Below are 23,354 nucleotides of genomic sequence, written 5' to 3'. Positions count from 1 at the left end.
CCTACCTGCCAGGCCCGGCCGGGCCGACCAAGTGGAATGAGCACTTCCGCTGGACGCGCGCGCTTCCGGCTGCGTGGGACCAATGAGAACTCGGCCGCGGTGTTCCCTCGCTGGCGTCCGGGCCGAGGTTGTCTCCTGGAGGACTTGGGCCGTTTGGCCTTCAGGGCCTGGTGAGTACCCCACCCGTGTCTAGGAAACCCGCCTTTAAGACGTTAGCCCGGCGCCCCTTACTTTGCTAAGTATGGGAGAATGCACAATGGCTGGGCCTTTAGGGCTTCATAGTCAACTCTTGCTCTTTAGTTCTATTTTTGGAACCAAAGAGTTGGTAAAAAATTTCCTGTGACCTTAGTGTAGATCAGTTCACCCTTTTGGGGTGGCATGGGGTCTTCCTCTCAAGAGTTGTCGAGAGCAGGTGCCCATGAGCTCAGAGGGAAATGGACTTTGCCTCCAAAATCATGTTCACGACTGGGAAAGAGCAGATCCACTTTCCTGAAAGCAGGAAACTAGGAAAATAGCTGCTGAGTGGACTTTAAATGTTACCAGGGAACTGAGTGGAGAAGGGACAATGCCAGGCCTTTGGGACCCAGATCATGAGTGAGTCCCAAGTGTTGGACATTGAACTCCACTGTTGGATTCTGGTTTTGCTTAAATGTGACTGTTCCTGTTCTCTGGTTCTTCCCTTTTGGGATAAGAAAATATGAAACTTATGTTTTATTTTACAGGAGCTCACGATTTTATAAAAGACTTGGACTTTTTAAAGTGACTTACAACTTTAAAAGTATTGACGTCTTTAAAGACTGAGGATTTTAAAAGTTGGCCAATGTTTTGTATTATGATGTTAACAAGAGACTTTGGGGACAAGAAATTGAAAGGTTGTAGTTTACAGTGATGTGTTTGTGTGTCCAGTTGAAAGGGTTCATAGTTAGCTTTGACTCCGTTTTGTTTTGTTTTTAAGTCAGGGTTTCTCTGTGTAGCTCTGGCTGTCCTGGACTCACTTTGTAGACCAGGCTGGCTTCGAACTGACTGAGATCCACCTGCCTCTGCCTCCTGAGAGGTGGGAATAAAGGTGTGTGCCACCACAACTGGCCTGTTTTGTTGGGTTTTTTTTTTTTTTTTTTTTTTTTTTTTGAGTCAGGGTTTCTCTGTTTTAGCCCTGGCTGTCCTGGAACTCACTCTGAAGACCGGGCTGGCCTCAAACTCACAGAGATCCACCTGCCCCTGCCTCCTGTGTGCTGGCTTTAACTCTTAACTGCCATAACCTAGAGTCATCTGAAAGGAAAGCATCCATTGAAGAATTGTCTACATTGGATTGGCCTGAGGGCATGGCTGTGGGAGACGATCCAGTGAATTGATGGAGGAGGCCCAGCCCACTGTAATACCATTCCCAGGCAAGTAGTCTTGGGCTGTATAAGAAAGGCAGCTTAAGCCGGGTGGTGGTGACGCACGCCTTTGATCCCAGCACTTGGGAGGCAGAGGCAGGCGGATCGCTGTGAGTTCGAGGCCAGCCTGGTCTACAAAGTGAGTCTAGGACAGCCAAGGCTACACAGAGAGACCCTGTCTTGAAGAAAAAAAAAAAAAGAAGAGAGAAAGAAAGAAAGAAAGGCAGCTTGCTGGGTGCTGGGCATTAGCACATGACTTTAATCCTAACCTTTGAGCAGTAAGCAGAGGCAGGCTAGTCTACAGAGTGAGTTCAAGCCAGGAGGCAGCATTCCTCAGTTATGTCTGCTTCAGGTTCCTACTAGAGCCCGTGCCCTCACTTCCTCAGTGATGGACTGACCTGGAAGTGTACAGCAAAGGAGCCTTTCCTCTCTGAGTTGCTTTTGGTCAGAGTGTTTTCAACTGGCAGCAAAGGAAGGCTCAGGCACTGGCTATGTGCGCTACCAAATAATTGGCTGTACTGATATGAACGATTGTTGTAATTTTATCCAACAGGTCTTTATCCAAAGGTTCCCACAATGTCAAAGATCAATAAATTGATGTTGTTGAAATATATGGTCTGAATAGCTGTGTCCATGTGAAGCTTCACTGGTTTCAGAGATCAGTGATTCTTCTCTCCGTCCCTCCACCCCAAGACAGGCTTTCTCGGTGTCGCCTTGGCTGTCCTGGATTTGTAGACCAGGCTGGCCTCGAACTCACAGAGATCCGCTTGCCTCTGCCTCCCGAGGGCTGGGATTAAAGGCGTGCACCACTGCGCCCAGCTGAGATAAGTGATGCTTTTGTCTGTGCTCACTTCTGAGACTGTTATAGTAACAGACAAGAAACTGCGGTTTATGGGAAGTCAGAGTAACAATCTTGAGAGAGTTGTGTAGACTCCCACTCCTCGCTTGGATGAATTTGTTTGCGATGGCAATCCCATGACGTCAGTTGTTCGTGCTCTTTTGTGTTGAAAAGCAACTTCCTTCCACAGTGGCTGGTTTTGGCATGCTTCCTGTGTGGCCACGGTGTGTAGCTGGCTTTTCACGTAGAAATGGCAGCTAGGGCATTGACTTGTGAGATGCTTGACAGTAAGTGGCAGTGCTGCTGGGGGTAGGGCTCAGTCAGGCCAGGCATATAACCGAGGCAGGAGACGAGCAGGACCCGAGGCTCCCTTCAGACTGTTGGCTTAGCATCTGGCCTTGGACAGGTCACTTTGGACAGCCGGATGAATGCCATGCCAGAGAAAAGCACTGCAGGACAGAGCACAAGATCTAATTAAAGTGGAGCAGAACTCGGGAGAGAAAGATGCTTAAAAAAATTATTCCTTCAAAAGTTCATATATATGGGGGCCGCACGTATAAACACTTGCTGGCCACATCATCCCCCCACCCAGTACCCTCTTATCTCCTCGCTCTCCCATCAAAACCCTCTTCCCAAAAAGTCTTCCTACCCCCATGTCGTTTGTTTGTTTGTTTGTTTTCTTTGTGGCCCAGAGGCTTTAATTAAGGTTGCCTACGTGGGGCATGGGGAGTGAGCAAGAGCACCTTACCAGCGGCTACGCCACCGAGAAATCTGACTCCCTCTCCAGCACCCATTAGCTGCCTGTAGTGAGGGCCTCAGGGAGGAGAGGGGCCTCATGAGCCCCTCCACTACCCATGATGATGGACTGTTGAGAGGCCCTGTCCTGTGCAGGTCCTCTGCAGGGAACCACTGCTGCTGTGAAAAAGATCTAATTTTCACACAGAGTCTCTCTATTATAGAGTTACTAGAACTCACTATGTAGACCAGGCTATCCCCCTCAGACTCACAGAACTCCACCTGCCTCTGCCTCCTGAGGACAGTGTCTCGTGTATCTCAGGTGGGCCAGGAACTGTGTGTCACCACCTGGGCACAGGCAGTGCTGGGGACCGAACCCGGGACCTCTGCTGTGCTGGGCCAGCACTCTCCCCACTGAGCTGCATCCCCAGGAAACTCCTTTATATCCCGTCCCGAGCTTCCCCTTCCTCTGTTTAGCACTGAGAGCTCTGCAGTGAAAGTAGCCGGGACGTCTTAGGCATACTGAGCCTTCTCAGTCACGCGGTGTCTTCCTGTGAGGGGTCTGCGAGCGTCTGACCCGGGTGGGAACTTGGGAAGCGTTTTACTCACCCGCGGATACCAGGCTGCCCACCGACAGCAGCACAGATAGGTAGTAAAGTTCAGGGGTGGTTTTCTCCTGTACGAGAAGCAAAAAGCAGCATCAGGAATACCTTTGCCATGTAGCCAGTGAGGTTTGGCTGGGTTCGCTTTGTTTCCTCTGGGTTCCAAGTTCTACAGTCATGGGCACATGTGCTGCAAGACTCTTGTAACATTTATTGTCTTTTAATATTTATTAAAAATGTTTTTAGGGCCAGTGAGATGGTTTAGTGGGTAAAGATACTTGTCACCAAGCCTGGTGACCTGAATTCAATACTGCATGGTGAAAGAATGTTTGCTCCACAGAATTGTCCCCCGACCTCCATATGTTTGCCACAGCGTATGTGTCTAAGTTCACGTCATGCACACACAATAGTGCTACAATGTTTTAAATTTTTTAAAAGATAAAATGCTTCTAAAGTAGGGACTGGAGAGATGGCTCAGAGGTTAAAAGCACTGGCTGCTCTTCCAGAGGACCTGAGTTCAATTCCCAGCAACCACATGGTGGCTCACAACCATCTATAATGAGATCTGGTGCCCTCTTCTGGCCTGCAGGTGTATACTATATGCATAATAAATAAATCTTCCCACCCCCACCCCCCGGAAACAGGGTTTCTCTGTGTAGCTTTGGCTGTCCTGGGCTCGGTTTGTAGACCAGGCTGGCCTCGAACTCACAGCGATCCGCCTGCCTCTGCCTCCCAAGTGCTGGGATTAAAGGCGTGCGCCACCATGACCGGCATAAATAAATCTTTTTTTAAAAATTCTACTAAAGTAGAATTCACCCACATTTAAAAAAAAAAAAACAAAACAAAACTCAGGCCTAGTGTGGTAGTGCACGCCTTTCAGCCCAGGACTCTGGAGGCAGAGGCAGAGGCAGAGGCAGGTAGGCCTACATAGAGAGACCCTGTCTCAAAAAACAAGCGACAACATCAACAAGACCACTATCACCACTGCGAACAAACAAAATCTCACATGGGATTTTTTTTTTAGGAACGGGCTGGCATGTAACCCAGGGTCTCACACGTGCCAAGCTTGTTCTCCACCAGTGAGCTACACTCGTACTCTCTTTCTTTCTTTCTTTCTTTCTTTTTTAGACAGGGTTTCTCTGTGTATAGCCCTAGCTGTCCTGAAATCACTCTGTAGACCGGGCTGGCCTTGAACTCACAGAGATCTGCCTGCCTAGTGCTAGGATAAAGGCATGTGCCATCACTGCCTGGCATAGTTTCTTTTTGTGTGCATATTCTTGTGTGTGTGTGTGTGTGTGTGTGTGTGTGTGTGTGTGTGTGTGTGTACAGGTTTATAAAAGTGTAAACCTGCATGCTAAGGCAGGTGGATAACCTAAGGTATTATCCTCAGGAATGCTGCTCGCCTCCTTTGAGACAGAGCCTGAATCTGTTAGGCTAGGCTGGCCCTTGGGCCCCAGGATCTGCCAAGCCCAGCTTTTTCCTGTGTGCTCTGAGGATCAGATTCAGGTCCCTACATGTGAGGCCACCACTTCACCAACTGAGCTCTCTCTCCGGCCTCTATACAGTTGATGACTTTTCTAGAGTAACTGCCATGCGTCTGATTAGGATTCTACATCTCTGTATCTCTATTTTCCACACAAGTTGATAGTAAATATTGAAAAATAATGGTTATCTGTTTGTTACCAAGCTTTCAGAGTAAGATGAGCCTTTTTAAGTTCTTAAACATACCCAAACTAAGCCGGCAGTGGTGGTGTACGCCTTTAATCCCAGCACTTGGGAGGCAGAGGCAGGCAGATCGCTGTGAGTTTGAGGCCAGCCTGGTCTATAAAGCAAGTCCAGGACAGCCAGGGCTACACAGAGAGACCCTGTCTTAAAAACAAAAAACAAGCCTGGTGGAGGTGGTACACACATTTAATCCCAGCGCTCAGGAGGCAGAGGCAGGTGGATTGCTGTGAGTTCCAGGCCAGCCTGGTCTATAAAGCAAGTCCCTGACAGCCAAGATAACATAGAGAAACCCTGTCTTGAAAACCCAAAAAGAAAAAAAAAAACCCAAACTGGGACTGGTAAGATGGTTCACTGGGTAGCAGTGTTTGCTGCTGAGCCTGATCAACCTGAAGTTGATCACCAGAGCCCACACAAAAAGGTTGGAGAAAAGACCCAGCCCCACAAGTTTTCCTCTGGCCTCCACTCAACTGTTGTGGCCTGCATGTAATCACACACATAGATAAACTAATGTTAAAAAAAAGAAAGAAAAAGAAACATACACAGTCTGATGCCAAAAGTGTTAGCAGCACAGAGCAGGTTCCCTCACCGAAGGACCCCACACCGAAAACAGACAGCACCACCCTGAGAGCCTGCGGGCCCGGCTCCATCCGAGTGAGCAGTACAATGAGACCTGGAAGGACAGGAACAGCATTGCTCATCAGCTTTCATTGGCTAAAGATAGACTCTTTTGTTGTTATTGTTGTTGTTGTTGTTGTTAGTTTGTTTTTGTATCTTGGAACAGGCTCTATTATATAGCCCAGGCTAGCCTCAAGCTCACAGTCTACTTGCCTCCATCTCCTGAGTGCCGGGACTATAGGGTGTGCACCACTGGGCCCAGCCTCAGAAACATCATCTCTTGTTCAACATGATTATTTTTATGTTTATTAAGAAGAGAGAGATGTCTCTCAGGAGGTAGAGACAGGCAGATCTCTGAGTTCGAGGACAGCCTGTTCTATAGAGCCAGTTCCAGTTCCAGGCTGGCCAGGACTAGACAAAAAAAAAATCCTATCTTGGAGGGAGAGAAAGATGGGGACGAAGGGAGGGAGGGAAGGAGGGGGGAGGGAGGGGGGAGGGAGGGAGGTCAAAACAGATCTCTGTGTGCACAAGGACCATTGTTCTCTCCTGCCCTCACTTGGCTTCCTGGAATGGAACTCAGGTTGCCAGGCTTGCCCAGCAAGGACCATGACCTGCTGAGCCAGCCTGCTGGCCCAACACTGTTTATTGAACGAATAATGAACTCTGGAACTTTATCATAACTATATGTACAGAATGTTACGAGTCAGGCATAGTGGTCCATGCATGTAATCCTAGCATCGAGGCAGGACGATTACCACGAGCTTGAGGATAGATAGCTAGGATATACAATGAGTTCAAGACCATCCATGGAAACGAACACCCAGGGCTAGAGAGATGGCTCAGCAGTTAAGAGCACTGGCTGCTGTTCCAGAGGTCCTGAGTTCCATTCCCAGCACCCACATGGTGGCTCACAACCATCTGTAATGGAATCTAAATCCCTTCACACCAAGTGTGAAGAGGACGAAGACGATGTTACCTACCGAGTGTGAGGAAGGTGAAGACGATGTTACCAACCAAGTTGGCCAGGAGAGGCTGACTGCAGTACCTGGAGGATCTGGGCCTGAAAAGCAGAGCACAGGCTGATGACTTCACCCAACACTCACCACAGAATTCTGTGTTACAGGCACACTAGGCGCCCCCTCATGCTCTAACCCCAGTTCTGACAGTAGCTTCGTCTTGGCTCCTGGGAGCTTGATAATGAGCATTGTTAGTGGAAACTGGGGAAACTTACTGGTTTTGTGATCTTAGTTTGATGATCTGATTAAACAACAAAACCGTACTTTGTAGAAATTCTGACCTTTGGGTAAAGAACTGTGCTGTACTGCATGCAAACCTGTGGTTAGACTTGCGTTACAGATTTAGCACCAGTTCACATTTTCTTTTTTCTTTCTTTTTTTTTTTTTTAATCCCCATCACAGCAGTGGATTCTCAGTTTTCAGATTTTGGTAGAATGTCTACATTTTTAAGATTGTGACTCTTTAAGTAAGCAGATTACACTTGCTTTGCTTCCTCGGTGGCAGCTGGTAGTGGACGGTCTCCAGCCCTGCATGTGAAGTTGCACATCAGTTCAGAATCCGTGTGGTTGACTTGAGTGTGCCTGCCTTGCCCTGGGCCCTCGGGACTGGCCTCTGGGGAATCCATCGGCTGAGTCTCTGGCGCCCTCACCGCCGCCCATTTAATGGCCTCTTAGACTGGAGGTAAATATTTGTTAAGATTTAAACTTAATCTGCCCAAATATCTGCAACCTTCACTGTGCTGAGAGTTTCACGTGTGCAAAGAGGTGGGCACGACTGCCATCAGTAACAGGAGCAGACACAATGGGGCAGGCAGCAGTTAAGCGGGTAACAGGAATCTCAGGGCTCCCCCGCACCACTCCCACAGGTAAGGCCTGCCTGGGCTAAGACTTACCTCAGCAGCACGTACAGCTGGAGGGACAGGATGCTGATCCCAAACAGGAACACCGTCACCTGTCTGACGGGCACAGGGAAGTATACCTTATGACTTCAAGGAACCACGTTCAAATTCTGTTTCGTGCTAATTAAATCACACAGAGAGGTTAAACCAAGCAAAGGTGAATTGCTATTCGCTCCACTTTGCAGTGAAATGGTCCCTGTTCATACCTACGTGTGAAGTTTGTAGCTGCCATTAGCCAGCCCTGCCGTGTACCGGGCACTGCTGCCAGCAGTCGCTAGAAACTCTGTAGGACCTTTACTCCATTACTATGACTGGGTTAATGTTATGCAACAGCACATAAATTATATATAGTAAGAAATATTAATTCCAAGTAAGCATAAATAGAAAGAACAAAACTACAACATTTGCAGTTGGATAAATGTATTGCATATCTTACCTGCATTATCTTATTTAATAGTCACAAAGTTCGGTGAGGTAAGGACCATGGGTTCCCACCCACACACTTTTCTTCTTTTTCTTTTCTTTCTTTCTTTCTTTCTTTCTTTTTTTTTCCAATAGAATCTCACTATGGATCCTTGGGTGGCCCGAAACTCCCTATATAGACCAGGCTGGAGTCAAACTAACAGAGATCTGTCTGCCTCTGCCTTCTGAGTGCTAGAATTAAAAATATGTGCTGCTCTCACCACCACACATACGTGCCTTTAATCCCAGCATTCGGGAGGCAGAGGCTGGCCGATCGCTGTGAGTTCAAAGCCAGCCTGGTCTACAAAGCGTGCCCAGGACAGCCAAGGCCACATAGAGAAACCTTGTCTCGAAAAATCAAAAAAAGAAAGAAAGAAAGAAAGAAAGAAAGCAGTTATTGCACGTCCAGACACAGGCACTCAAAAGAACAGATACCTCAAGATCTGCACTATTGAAAACACGGAAGCATCACCAGAGCAAGGAAGGGAACATGCTTAAAGCTACTAGTTCAAAAGAAATAGCATCCTTTTAGAGCGCGGTTGTGAGAGGAGGTTGGGCCAGGCGTGTCATTCAATAGTGGGCCAATGTGGCTTTTAGACTGAGCATCTGGAACTAGGAGGAGAGCCCAGCAGACTCACAGTGCTCTTCAAAACAGTTGTAGTGTGAGTTAATGTTTACATCGTGGTGTCTTTAAAACTCAAAAGATGGGTGGCTTAGAAGTAAACTTTAGTTAAACTTGAGGGAATGAGCTTTTTTTACACAGTGCGCTGGGGAGGGACACTTACAGCCTGAGCCGATGCGATCTCGGCAGCCAGCAGTGCAGGTGATAGGCTGTGTGGACCAAACAAAAGTGAATCATGGCGACACTGGTCCAGTAGCAGTGGCGTTCAGAACAGTTCCACACCCATCCGTCACCTCCATGTTCGGACAGGCCACGATGGAGGAGTTCACCATAACTTGGAGGTTCAGGAGTCTAGCTGAGATGGCTGAATAGTAAAGCTGGCCTGGATATCTGAGACAGCTCACCGGTGTGACAAAGGACAAAGGCTGCCTCCTGTGGAGATCAGCTTCCACCTGTCTCCTCATTTCCCCAGGGATGGAAGGAGACCTGAGCTCCCCAGAGCATAGGGTGGGGCCGGGAGCACTTTGTTCTCTCTGTTTCCAGACCCCAGGCGGCTCCCTTACCTCCCTCCATCCTCCGTGCCTTACCTTTCTTCCACTGCTCTCCCTTGGGACACAGCATCTAGAACCTGACTTGGGTGTGCCCAGGATTGGCATGAGGCGCCTTTCAACAAGTCCTGGAGAGCGTTCTCAGGGGCTGGCAGGTACCTCAGTTTCCTATATGCTACCGTTCTGTGGAGGGACTGCTTTTTTTTTTTTTTTTTTTTTTTTTTTTGAGAGAGAGAGACAGACAGACAGACAGAGTCTCTTATGCCCGGGCTGGCCATGGACTTCAGGTCCTCCTGTTTCCCCCAGCTCTCCAACAGGCACTTTGTACGGGAACTGGATAGGGGGAAGCCTAGAAGGGGCAGGGTTAGTAAACCCTGGTTTTGTGATGAAAAGTGAGAAGAGGAACATTGAGATCCTTACCGCTTAACTCATCCTTTTCTTTTTGGGGGGTGGAGGGGAACAGTACTGGGGATTGAATGTAGGGTATCCTGCGGCTGCCTGTGAGGCAAGCACTCTGCTGCTGAGCTACAGCCCCAGCCCTCACTCACTTAACAAGATACTATTCACCAATGACTATTCTCAATTTTCAGTCCACCTTTAGCAGGTTTCCTGTGGATTTTGTTGTTGTTGTTATTGATTGATTGTGTGTGTGTGTGTGTGTGTGTGTGTGTGTGTGTAGGTGCACATTTGTGTATGTCTGCATGTGGAAGCCAGAGGTCTATATCTGGTGTTATCCTCAGTGGCTGTGGCTGTCCACCTTGCTTTTGAAATGGGTTCTCACACAAAACTTAGAGCTTGCTGATTGAGCTAGACTGGCCCGCTCTGCTTCTCCAGGGCTGGGATTATATGTGTGTGCTGCCAACCCAGTGATTGCAGGTGGGTGGTGGGTGGGGCTGGGCATGCATGTAAAAGCCAGAGATTAATGTCTGGTGTCTTTTTCCGCCCCGGCAGGGTTCCTCTGTGTAGCCTTGGCTCTCCTGGACTCCCTTTGTAGACCAGGCTGGCCAGGCTTGGTCACAGCGATCTGCCTGCCTCTGCCTCCCTGACTGCTGGGATTAAAGGTGTGTGCCACCACATCTGACTCTAGTGCCATTTTTTTTTTTTTGGCCTATGGAATCTCTTTAAAATGTCCATAGTGCTGGGCCTGGCGTGGCACACGCCTTTAATCCCAGCACTTGGGAGGCAGAGGCAGGTGGATCGCTGTGAGTTCGAGGCCAGCCTGGTCTACCAGTCGAGTCCAGGACAGCCAAGGCTAACACAGAGAGACTCTGTCTCAGAAACAAAACAAAACAAAACAACCAAATAGATAAAATGTCCCCAGTCACCAGTCGTGGTGGCTCACGCAGAACATGAAACCTGTTGAGTTCATCTAAGTCAGCGAAGCCGAGCGCTTGCCCACCTGTCTGCAGGGAGAACATGGCTTGTCAAGAGATCTATAAATGAGCTTATTTCCCCTTTCCTCTGTAGACAACAACATTGGTGTCAGAGATCTCCATTTAGATCAGCAGCTCCAACTTCTCACCATGGACACATCCGAGAAGACGGAAGTGGTTCTCCTGGCCTGTGGTTCTTTTAATCCAATCACCAACATGCACCTCAGGCTGTTTGAGCTGGCCAAGGACTACATGAATGCAACAGGTAGGAGCAGCAGCCCAGGTAACTTAGACTGAGAGACGCGTGTGACCATTTCGGTGTGAACACCTGATCCTGGACACAGCATGTTGCCCTGTTTGCTGGCAGGTAAAAGTGCTTGTTGGAAGTATGTAGCAGGAAGGCATGAATAAGGCCAGGTGTGGTGGTGCATGTGTTTAATCCTAACTCCCAGCACTTGGAAGTCTAAGGCAGGTGGATCTCTACGAGTTCTAGACCAGCCTAGTCTATATAGCAAGTTTTAGGACAGCAATGACTGTACAGTGAGACCTCGTATCAAGGGGGAGTGGAAGAGGAAGAGAAGGAAGTGTGAATAGCATAAGGAGGAGGAAGTGTGAATACCATGAGAAAGAGGAGGAGGAGGTGTGAATAGCGTGGGAAAGAGAAGGAGGTGTGAATAGCATGAGGAGACAGTATGAATAGCATGAGGAGGAAGAGGAGGAGGAGGTGTGAATAGCAGGAGGAAGAAGAGGAGGAGATGTGAATAACATGAGGAGGAGGTGTGACTACCATGAGGAAGAGGAGGAGGAAGTCTGAATAGCATAAGGAGGAGGAGCAGGGCTGGGCAGACACTCAGTAAGCTACTTGCTTGATGTTGTTAAGCACCCAGGTGATCTGAGACTGATCCCTGCAGCTGCTCTAGGTGAACAATGAAAATTGGTTGGGGTTCTTAACAAGGGAATTCAGCAATGCCCACCAGAGTTTAAGTGTAAGCCACGTAGGGGCCGGAGTTAGTGTATGAGGGGTGGGGCTTTAGTTGACGATGAAGATTCTACAAATGGAAAGTGTGAAGGTTGTGTACCCACATGCATGAGCTCAGCGCTGCAGAACTGAGCCCTTCAAGGGTTCAAGTGATAACTTCTGTCATATGTTATTACGTTTTTTCACTAAGTAAAAACATTATTGATGCCGGATGGTGGTGGCACACACCTTTAATCCCAGCACTCGGGAGGCAGAGGCAGGTGGATCAGTGTGAGTCCAAAGCCACTGGTCTCCAAAGAGAGTCCAGGACAGTCAGTGCTACACAGAGAAATCCAGTCTCAAAAAAACAAAACAAAACAAAAAAAAGCATTATTGACATGTGCGGGTGTTATATGAGATAGGTATCCGTGAAGAAGTCAGAGGACAACTTGGAGAAATCTGTTCTGTCCTTTCAGCATGTGTGTCCTGGGGACTGAGCTCAGATCACCATGTGTGTCCTGGGGACTGAGCTCAGATCACCATGTATGTCCTGGGGACTGAGCTCAGATCATCATGTGTGTCCTGGGGACTGAACTCAGATCACCATGTGTGTCCTGGGGACTGAACTCAGATCACCATGTGTGTCCTGGGGACTGAGCTCAGATCACCATGAGTGTCCTGGGGACTGAGCTCAGATCACCATGTATGTCCTGGGCACTGAGCTCAGATCACCATGTGTGTCCTGGGGACTGAGCTCAGATCATCATGTGTGTCCTGGGGACTGAGCTCAGATCATCATGTGTGTCCTGGGGACTGAGCTCTGATCACCATGTGTGTCCTGGGGACTGAGCTCAGATCATCATGTGTGTCCTGGGGACTGAGCTCAGATCACCAGGCTTCATAGCCTGCTCAACCCACTAAGCCATATGGCCAGCCCTTCACCGCAGTTTCAATAGGCTAAACCTGACTCTTTGTTCACAGAAATGGAAGGGAGAAATTGGAACTATAAAATAATATTGGTCATATTTCCTGTCCCAAAAATCTGATTTGTTATACCTAATATCAAACCTAACTCTTTATCCAGGAAAATACAGAGTTATCAAAGGCATAATCTCACCTGTTGGCGATGCATACAAGAAGAGAGGACTCATCCCGGCCCACCACCGAGTTATCATGGCAGAACTTGCCACCAAGAATTCACACTGGGTGGACGTAGACACATGGGAAAGTCTTCAGAAGGAGTGGGTGGAGACCGTGAAGGTGCTCAGGTAATTATGGCACGTCCACATCGTTGCTCTTAGGGAAAAGAGAGGGGACCCAAAGTTCCCATTGCTGTGGTTTCAGTTCTGCATCTGACTATACAGGACAGTGAGGTTGTCACCAAGTGTCTTAGTCACTGTTCTATTGCTGTGAAGAGACACCACGACCAAGGCAAGCATTTAAGTGGAGCTTACGTTATCATCCTGGCACGGAGCGTGGTAGCATGGAGCGTGGTGGCACACATTGCACAGGAACAGCAGCTGAGAGTTGCATCCTGATTAGCAGGTCAGCAGAGTGACTCAAGGCTTAAAGGCCACCCCCAGTGACCCGTGTCCTCCAACAAGGTCACACCTCCTAACCCTTCTAATCCTTTCAAATAGTGCCACTCCCTGGTAACGGAACATTTAAATATATGAGCCTCTGGGGGCCATTCCTATTCAAAACGCCACACCAAGGTTGCAAAGCCCCTCAGCCCGTGTCTTTCAGCATGTCTGTTCCTCAGAGATATCTCTGTCAGAGAATAAAGGGCGCTGACTTGGCCTTTCTGCCTGAAGGGAGCAAGACAGAGTCGCTCGAGGATATTGCAGCCATCAGTCAGTCCTCTTAGGTGTGGAAGAAGAGAGGACATGGCTTAAAGGGGGGTGATACCCCTAAAAGGCAGTGATCACTTAAAAGGGCCAGGTCCCACAGTCCAAAGAAATGAGGGCGGGACTCCATGCAGCTGTCTCTGGACAGGGCTCGGAATCAGTCTGAGCTGTGACTTGACAATTCTCAAGTTATGATACCTGGCTCTTCCATGCCCTCTGTCACTCTTAGACTGTGTTAAATTAAAGCAGATGATGTGAAAATTCCCTCCAGCCAACCCCCGCCCCCCCCCCAAAAAAAAAACTTATGTTTGAACTTTTCTTTGTTCTGGGGATTTGCTCACGGGAGTGAACTGAATGTTCTGAAGAAGCTGCTCTGTCCCACGTGCCCTGTCACAGTTGCGCGCTCTCTCTCTCTCTCCCTCTCTCTCTCTCTCTCTCTCTCTCTCTCTCTCTCTCTCTCTCTCGCTCTCTGTCTCTCTGTCTCTCTCTCTCTCTCTCTCTCTCTCTCGCTCTCGCTCTTTCTCTTTCTCTCTCTGTCTCTCTCGCTCTCTATCTTGCTCTCTCTCTCTCTCTCTCTCTCTCTCTCTCTCATGCATGCTCTCTGCTTCTCATTCTTTTGTTTGTTTGTTTTTGTTTTTGTTTTTCAAGACAAGGTTTCTCTGTGTAGCACTGGCTGTCCTGGCCTTGCTTTGTAGACCAGGCTGGCCTCAAACTCACAGTGATCCACCTGCCTCAGCCTCCTGAGTGCTGAGATTAAAGGCGTGCAACACCACCTCCCGGCCTGCTTCTCACTCTTTTTTTTTTTTTTTTTAAATTTATGTGCATTGGTGTGAGGGTGTCAGATCTTGGAGTTACAGAGAGTTGTGAGCTGCCATGTGGGTGCTGGGAATTGGACTCATGTCCTTAGGAAGAGCAGGCAGTGCTCTTAACCACTGAGCCATCTCTCCAGCCCCCTGCTTCTCACTCTTAATGAAGTTCCTTTCCAGGTTTTGGTTTGGTTTGGTTTTGGTTTTTCAAGACAGGGTTTCTCTGTGTAGCCTTGGCTGTCCTGGACTCACTGTGTAGACCAGGCTGGCCTCGAACTCACAACGATCCACCTGCCTCTGCCTCCCGAGTGCTGGGATTAAAGGCGTGCACCACCACTGCCTGGCTTTCATGTGCCTTTTATTCTGAGCCCTCTGCTGCTACTTTTTTGTTTGTAATGATTCTCTTGCCATATTTAATAAGGAGGAGTGTCAGGCAGCATTTGCTCAGGGCCTAGCCCGATTGTGTGTGGAGCTCCCAGACAAGCCCAGGCGGCTCCAAACCTCTGTGCTCAGACTTTAACCCAGTCCAGCGGAAGAAGTAATACGTAACTGTCTATTTATAATCTGGAGAGTGAATTAAGGGACTTTCTGAAAAACCTTTGTCTAACGTCTGACTTAGGACTCTCGGTCCTCCAGGCTGGCCAACTAGGGAAGGGCTCAAAGTAGGACAAGTCCCTTGAGTGCAGCGCGTGTGGATGCTGAGGTCCACATGGTCAACAGACTGCAGGCATCAAGGTGGCCCTTGACCAGCCTCAGCCGGACCTATCTGTTCCCACTGACCTCTGTGGCTTCTGGCATCTGCAGACTAACCGAAGGCACCAGGCCCTGAGCTATAGGTTCTGGAGGATGATGTCACTCCGCCTCCTGTCTCACAGGATGCTTCAGAGACTTTCATCCACAGACTCTCAGGCACACTGGAAGTTGCCGTGAGGACCTCTGCAAGGGTTTAGGGTAGGATGGGGCATTGAGCCAGAAGGTGACAGCTACCTGTGACATATCAGGACTCCTTTTCCAGGGTTAACAGGAAAAACAATCTTCTCGCTGATGGTAAATACTCTCCTGTGGGAGGCAGTGCTTTTTTTATTTTTATTTTTTAAATTATTTTCTTATTTTGTATACAGTGCTCTGCCTGCATGTACACTGGCAGGTCAGAAGAGGACATCAGATCATGTTATAGATGGCTGTGAGCCACCATGTGGGTGCTGGGAATTGAACTCAGGGCCTTTGGAAGAGCAGTCAGTGCTCTTAACCTCTGAGCCATCTCTCCAACCCCGGGAGGCAGTGCTCTTGTTTGAGCCTCACTCTTCTCCCTCGGGCCCCATGGTAACCTGATTATATCCAGCACACTCAGTCCGGCTGCTCAGTGGGGGAAGGGATGGAGGGCACGCAGGGCCAACCATTGGGTCTAGAGGTGGTCCATGTGGCTGGGGTCGCTTTGCAGTAACGTCAGGCAGTCAGCCCTTGCTCCCCGCCCCATTCCTGCACCGCTGCTTTCCTTGAAGGCTTCAGACACTTGCCCCTTCCAGTCCCTGTCCTTGCCGTGGGCTTCTTCGTTGCCAGATCAGGGCATGGTCTTTAGTGGTCAAGGGTGTAGGCTCGGGACCAGATTGTTGAATTCAAATCCTGGTTCTGTTGTACATAAGAGACTGTGGATATTTAATCAGCTCCCCTGTCAGTGAGCTGACAAACATTTCGGACAGAAGCAGACAGTAGTGCCTGTTTACGCAGTCGGTGTGGGATGCCAGGGACTCGGCTAGAGGTGGAACCACAACTCTTTTTTTTTTTTTTTTTTTTTTTTTTGAGACAGTGTAAGCTTGGCTGTCCTGGACTTGCTTCATAGACCAGTCTGGCCTCTAACTCACAGAGATCCTCCTGCCTCTGCCTCCCAAGTGCTGGGCCGCTCGGCTGGACCTGCTTTTTTTGTTGTTGTTGTTGTTGTTGTTACAGGGTTTCTGTCGTGGAATTGCTTGGTAGACCAGGCTGGCCTCAAACTTACAGCAATACGCCTGCCTCTGCCTCCCCTAATTCTGGGATTACAGGTATGCGCCGCCAAGCCTGGCTACATTTTTTAATCTTTTGTTTTTGTTTTTCAAGAGAGGGTTTCTCTGTGCAGCTTTGGTTGGTCTGGACTCTTTGGAGACCAGGCTGGCCTCAAACTCACAGCGATCCACCTGCTTCCACCTCCTGAGTGCTGGGATTAAAGGCGTGCGCCACCACACCTGGCTCGGACCTGCAGCTCTTAAGTCTTCATCTTCCCCTCCATTTCAAGGCTAATACTTCTCACAACATGAGAAGTTGAGAAGATTTGTTCAGACAGTTACATTTATTTCTTGCGCATATATATATAAACTTACTTTTAACTCTTGCTGTTGTTTTTTTGTTTGTTTGTTTGTTTTTTGTTTTTGTTTTTTTTTTGTTTGTTTTTGTTTTTGTTTTTGTTTTTCGAGACAGAATTTCTCTGTGTAGCCTTGGCCGTCCTGGACTCACTTTGTAGACCAGGCTGGCCTCGAACTCACAGTGATCCGCCTGCCTCTGCCTCCCGAGTGCTGGGATTAAAGGTGTGCGCCACCACGCCCGGCTTTTAACTCTTGCTGTTGCAGCACACACATACAAACAAATGCTCACACACACGTGCATACACACAATACTTCAGAGAGCACCCTGATGTCAAGGAACATTCTTTCGGGTTGTCGTTTTATAGACACCATCAGGAAAAGCTGGCAGCTGGCAACTGTGATCACCCACAAAGCTCACCTGCTGTGGAAAGGCCTGGGCGGAAGAGGAAATGGACTGAACAAAAGCAAGATTCTAGCCCAAAGAAGCCGCAAGAGCCCAACCCAACAGGTTGGTGATATTCTACCCAGGCTGCAAAGTTTGCTCAGAGTCCACAGTGGAGACCTGGCTGGTGCATTTATCCCTTACTCCATCCCTGCTGGGTCCCTGACAATTTCCCAAAGGAAGGGCTCTGGGGTAAGAGACAGCAGATGTACTTTTCCTGCATGCACGCCCACTCGCAAGCACTTTAATACGGGCAGTTATTAAGAAAATAAGCCCTGAAGCTCGCTCTGTTTGATTTTTCCTCCGAGGTGTGCCCAGGGTGAAATTGCTGTGTGGGGCAGATTTATTGGAGTCCTTCAGTGTGCCCAACTTGTGGAAGATGGAGGACATCGTGCAAATCGTGGCCAACTATGGGCTCATATGTATCACCCGGGCTGGCAGTGACGCCCAGAAATTCATCTATGAGTCCGACGTGCTGTGGAGACATCAGAGCAACATCCACCTGGTGAATGAGTGGATCACCAATGATGTCTCATCCACCAAGATCCGGAGAGCTCTGAGGAGGGGCCAGAGCATCCGCTACTTGGTACCAGACCTTGTCCAAGAGTACATTGAAAAGCATGGTTTGTACAGCTCGGAGAGTGAGGACAGGAATGCCGGGCTCATCCTGGCTCCCCTGCAGAGGAACATCGCAGAAGCTAAGCACAGCCATTCCACACTATGAGACTGTGCGTGACGTCCCACGCTCTTCTGGAGATTCAAACCGATCTGGTGTGAGTAACTCAGGGAAGTAATTGCCATCCTGTTTTATAGACTGAAGTTTAAAGGTTTGATTTAAAAAAAAAAATGGGGATTCAAGATCTGTTGCTAAGATGAGTGTCTTAAATAAGGCCATTTAAAAAGAACGCGATCCATCTTAACAGCTCACTCACTGACATGAGAAGGGATTTCAGTGATGCCAACTCTAGATACGCTCTCCAAGAAAGGACACCACAGTTGTACTACATAAGAGAAGCAAATGGGAGAAGCCAGCCCACTCAAAAGCCTCACTTTACAGGGCTGGAGAGATGGCTCAGAGGTTAAGAGCACTGGCTGCTTTTCCAAAGGTGCTGAGTTCAATTCCCAGCAACCACATGGTGGCTCACAACCATCTATAATGTGATCTAATGCCCTCTTCTGGCCTGCAGGTGTACATGCAGGCACAGCACTATATGCATAATAAATCTTTTTTTCAAATTTAATGTCAATAAAGCATCACTTAATCTATCTCTGGGAGATCTGTTTCCTTTGAAGAACTGTCAGATTCATGTGAACCCTGGGTTATCTTCGTAAATGATTCAGACCTTCCCTGTTCCTCAGCCTTGTCCCAAGCATTGAAAGCTACATACGGTATGACACTATTCTGAGAGGGTATCATGAAACATAATCTATGCTCTTAATTCAGAATGTTGACATGCACCTAGTAACCAGTCCCTGGCAGTCGTCCTGCCTCTAGTAACTAGTCCCTGGCAGTCGTCCTGCCTCTAGTAACCAGTCCCTGGCAGTCGTCCTGCCTCTAGTAACCAGTCCCTGGCAGTCGTCCTGCCTCTAGTAACCAGTCCCTGGCAGTCGTCCTGCCTCTAGTAACCAGTCCCTGGCAGTCGTCCTGCCTCTAGTAACCAGTCCCTGGCAGTCGTCCTGCCTCTAGTAACCAGTCCCTGGCAGTCGTCCTGCCTCTAGTAACCAGTCCCTGGCGGTCGTCCTGCCTCTAGTAACCAGTCCCTGGCGGTCGTCCTGCCTCTAGTAACCAATCCCTGGCGGTCGTCCTGCCTCTAGTAACCAGTCCCTGGCGGTCGTCCTGCCTCTAGTAACCAGTCCCTGGCGGTCGTCCTGCCTCTAGTAACCAGTCCCTGGCGGTCGTCCTGCCTCTAGTAACCAGTCCCTGGCGGTCGTCCTGCCTCTAGTAACCAGTCCCTGGCGGTCGTCCTGCCTCTAGTAACCAGTCCCTGGCGGTCGTCCTGCCTCTAGTAACCAGTCCCTGGCGGTCGTCCTGCCTCTAGTAACCAGTCCCTGGCGGTCGTCCTGCCTCTAGTAACTAGTCCCTGGCAGTCTTCCTGCCTCTAGTAACCAGTCCCTGGCGGTCGTCCTGCCTCTAGTAACTAGTCCCTGGCAGTTGTCCTGCCTCTAGTAACTAGTCCCTGGCGGTTGTCCTGCCTCTAGTAACCAGTCCCTGGCAGTCGTCCTGCCTCTAGTAACTAGTCCCTGGCAGTCGTCCTGCCTCTAGTAACCAGTCCCTGGCGGTTGTCCTGCCTCTACTAACTAGTCCCTGGCAGTCGTCCTGCCTCTAGTAACTAGTCCCTGGCAGTCGTCCTGCCTCTAGTAACTAGTCCCTGGCAGTTGTCCTCCCTTTAGTTCCGTGTCATTGCTTCCTAACTGAAGCCTCCTCATTCTGCCATGTTAGCCACTGTAGCGGAGGGCCAGGCTCTAAGATGGCTGCCATCAGCTCTCTCTGCTCCTGGAATTAGACGATTTTGTGTGGCCCAGTTACTAAGTATCTGTCTTATATAGGGTCGTTACTACTTCTTTAAATCTCTTTAAGCCTAGCACCACCCAAATTCCTCAAGCCCATGAGGATTTCTCTCATCTGGATCTAATTATCTTATTGTAGCTGGGAAAATCACTGTAGGTTGTCTAACAGGCTTAGGCTGCCACTTTGCAACCACAAGGTGGCGCTGTGAGTTTTAGATTGGATTCATCTAAAGATTTGTTTGTTTTTTGTTTTCTTTTCTTTCTCTTTTTTTTGTTTTTGTTTTTGTTTTTGTTTTTGTTTTGAGACAGGGTTTCTCTATGTAGCCTTGGCTGTCCTGGACTCACTTTGTAAACCAGGCTGGCCTCGAACTCACAGAGATCCGCCTGTCTGTGCCTCCCGAGTGCTGGGATTAAAGGCGTGCGCCACCACGCCCGGCTCATGTTTTCTTTTTGGGGTTTTTTGTTGTTGTTGTTGTTGTTGTTGTTGTTGTTGTTGTTGTTTTGTTTTTTGAGACAGGGTTTCTCTGTGTAGCCTTGGCTGTCCTGGACTCACTTTGTAGTCCAGGCTGGCCTCAAACGCACAGCGATCTGTCTGCTTCTGCCTCCCGAGTGCTGGGATTAAAGGCTTACGCCACCATGCCCGGCTAAAGATTCTTTTATTTAAATACTTTTTGTCTGCTCCTTAAAGAGGATATGTAAAATTATAATAATACCGAAAATAAAATTATTTCTATGCTGATAATTGAAGCAAAGTTCTACAGGATTCCAAGTGTCCTCTGCCACTGTATTCTTTTTTCTTTTTTTTTTTTTTTTTCCATTTTTCGAGACAGGGTTTCTCTGTGTAGCCTTGGCTGTCCTAGATTTCCTTTGTAGAACAGACTGGCCTCGAACTCACAGTGATCCACCTCTCTCTGCCTCTAGAGTTCTTGGATTAAAGGCGTGCACCACCACGCCTGGCCCAGTTTCTTTTCTTTCTTCAGCACCTAAGTACATTTTCAAGCATATATCACCAGATCAAAGGTTTTCTTAGTCTGGACCGGTTTTCTTCGTCTGTAAAGCTGCTGCGATTCTCTGACCGCCAAATGGCAGCAGCTTCTGGCTCCGCCCCCTTGGAACAGTCCATCATGCTAGCCCACTGGTTCCGCCTTCTGCCAGTCCTGGCTGCTGCCACTGTTGGCTGGCCCATGCCCAGCCCCTCCACCCACTGCCCTCTGCATGGCTGCAGGCTTTTATCTATGCGAACCGGCCAGCAGCTGCCCCCACCTACCACAGCAATGGAAAGGTGGTTGGCCCACAGCAGCGCTCAGCACCAAGCGGGGGGGAGGGGGGGGGGGAACGACACACAGCAGAGTCAGACTGGGATGCAGGTTCTGCCCGCCAGAGCATCTGGACCTGCCCAAGAGACGGTAGCGCATTCAGTTCTAGGAAATGTTTCCTATTGGCCACAGTGTGCTGGGCCCTGTTTCAGGCCCACACGTGCTGCCACACTGGGCTGCTGCCACCTCCGGCTTCTGCTCACTCTGCGTCTACAGTAGTCTGCCAGCTCCCAGACAGGATAGTTCTGAAGGATGTGTCACCTTTAGCCTGCCTGAGAGAGCCCAAGACACAGCTCCAGCACCCACCTGCTGAGCTAGCCAGGCCTGAGACTGAGAGACTTCTGTTTCCCCACACCTGCTTGCTGGCTTTGTTGGTTGCTAGGAAACAGGGTCTAGCTCCTGTGTCCAGGACCTTTTTCAGTCTCTTTGCCTATATCTAGTATTCTAAATTTGAGTTTCTTTCTTTCTTTCTTTCTTCTTTTTCCTTTTTTAATTTTTCATTTATTTATTTATTTATCTATTGGTTTTTTAGGACAGGGTCTCTCTGTTAGCTTTGGCTGTCCTGGAATCCTCACTTTGTAGACCAGGCTGTCCTCGAACTCACAGCGATTGGCCTGCCTCTGCCTCCTGAGTGCTGGGATTAAAGGCATGTGCCTTTCTTTCTTTTATTTATTTTAAATTTTAGTGTTATTTTTTGGTTTTTTGAGACAGGATTTCTCTATGTAGGCCTGAGTGTCCTAGACTCACTTTGTATACCAAGCTAGCCTTGAACTCACAGAGCTCTGCCTACCCCTGCTTCCTGACTGCTGGAATTAAAGACGTACACCACCAAGCCCAGCTTCTAAACGTTGGACACCAAAAGATTGCCAGACTATCTTGGACCCGCCAGCTCCAGGTCATGACACATAGACTTAATAATACGTATGAAAGCTTAGGCGGTATACCTGGACAGCCTCTCAGCCAGCTTGTACATGTTAACCTGACTGTTCCTGGCCTGTGTCCTGCCACGTGGCAGTTACCTCTCACTCAGCCCTGGCACCTGCTCCTTACACCTCCTTCTGGCTTGATTCTTCCCACAGAGCTCTTCTATGTGCCCAGAAGTCCCCCCTTTCACTCCTGCCCAGATACTGGCCATCAAATCTTTATTAAGCCAATCAGAGAGTAAGGAAGATGTACGGTCACAAAATACTGAGGCATGTGAGGAGCCTTAAGAAGAACAATTCTAAAAAATAAAAAAATAAAAAATAAAAAAAAAAAAGAATAACAATTCTGGGGCCGGAGAGATAGCTCAGAGGTTAAAAGCACTGGCCGTTCTTCTAAAGGTCCTGAGTTCAATTCCCAGCAACCACATGTTGGCTCACAGCCATCTACAATGAGATCTGATGCCCTCTTCTGGCCTGCAGTCAAAATACTGTATACATAATAAATAAATGAATCTTTTTAAAAAAAGAATAACAATTCTGGCCAGGCATGGTGGCTCACGCCTTTAATCTCAGCACTCAGGAGGCAGAGGCAGGTGGATCACTGAGTTCAAGGCCAGCCTGGTCTACAGAGTCCAGGACAGCCAAGGCTACACAGAGAAACCCTGTCTCAAAAATCAACACACACACACACACACACACACACACACACACACAAACCAAAACACAACAAAAAACGAACAACAACAACAAAAACCAACACAATTCTAAAATCAGCATGTGAATAATGCAAAATAATGACACCTTTACACAGTGCACAGAACAATCATCCCAATAGCCACCACACTGAAGGGGAGCTGTTACTAACAAAGGCTCAGCTCCTCTCTGAGATGCTACCTAGTGCCTCTTCCTGCTTGAGCGCTGTCCTTCCAGGAGCCCCAGAAGTGCAAGACCCGGCCTCTGCCACCAAGTTTCCAACAGTGGTATGAGGAGAAGATACTTAGATTTAAGACATCAGTCAGGACCTTCCAGAACTATTTTAAAAGCTTGAGAAAGAGACAGACAGACAGACAGACAGACACAGAGACAGAGACAGACAGACAGACACAAAGAGAGAGAGAGACACACACAGAGACACAGACAGACAGACAGGACAGGGACAGAGAGACAGAGAATTTTAAAATAGGCCTGGGCCCAGGAAGATAGGAAACAGGATAAACAGCGCTCTGGGCGGGAGGAAGAAGTTCTTATCCCCAAAACCACAGCGGGGCTTGGCTTGGCTCTCCTGCTAACTCTGGCATCTGCAGATAGGTGGAGTCTCACCTGGAGGGAGCCATGCAGAAGGGCTGGCACTTCACCTGTGTGTGGGCACAGGGAAACCTGGCAGAGCATAAGGTGGGAGGCGCGG

General features: G+C 48.8%; 2 protein-coding genes across 5 annotated transcripts; one reads left to right on the top strand and one right to left on the bottom strand.

The window, feature by feature from the left end:
* The first annotated feature begins 62 nt into the window (after window positions 1-62).
* On the top strand, window positions 63-18,468 carry NMNAT1 (nicotinamide nucleotide adenylyltransferase 1). 4 transcript variants are annotated; one of them, XM_084786749.1, is made up of 6 exons: window positions 84-170; window positions 1,264-1,388; window positions 10,908-11,078; window positions 12,856-13,039; window positions 17,126-17,268; window positions 17,511-18,468. In XM_084786749.1, the coding sequence occupies exons 2-6, from the start codon at window positions 1,352-1,354 to the stop codon at window positions 17,924-17,926; spliced, it is 951 nt and encodes a 316-aa protein (XP_084642875.1). In that variant the 5' UTR covers window positions 84-170; window positions 1,264-1,351; the 3' UTR covers window positions 17,927-18,468. The 4 variants fall into 4 exon arrangements, with proteins under 4 accessions (XP_084642874.1, XP_084642875.1, XP_084642876.1 ...); XM_084786750.1 differs by lacking the exon at window positions 1,264-1,388 and adding an exon at window positions 7,316-7,591 and having other exon boundaries at window positions 122-170; XM_084786751.1 differs by lacking the exon at window positions 84-170 and adding an exon at window positions 7,316-7,591.
* Window positions 1,405-9,625, bottom strand: LOC311600260 (uncharacterized protein). The gene is made up of 6 exons (XM_084786769.1): window positions 9,056-9,625; window positions 7,803-7,865; window positions 6,875-6,954; window positions 5,819-5,949; window positions 3,562-3,628; window positions 1,405-2,666 (listed from the first exon to the last, which is right to left on the bottom strand). Exons 1-6 carry the CDS (start codon window positions 9,127-9,129, stop codon window positions 2,590-2,592), a joined length of 492 nt encoding a protein of 163 aa, XP_084642895.1. The 5' UTR covers window positions 9,130-9,625; the 3' UTR covers window positions 1,405-2,589.
* Window positions 18,469-23,354: the final 4,886 nt, after the last annotated feature.

Source organism: Acomys minous (genome assembly GCF_964271855.1).
Source record: "Acomys minous genome assembly, chromosome: 6".
Lineage (NCBI taxonomy): Eukaryota > Metazoa > Chordata > Mammalia > Rodentia > Muridae > Acomys > Acomys minous.
Note: the sequence above shows the minus strand (reverse complement) of the source record. Positions and strands in the feature narration are given on the sequence as shown.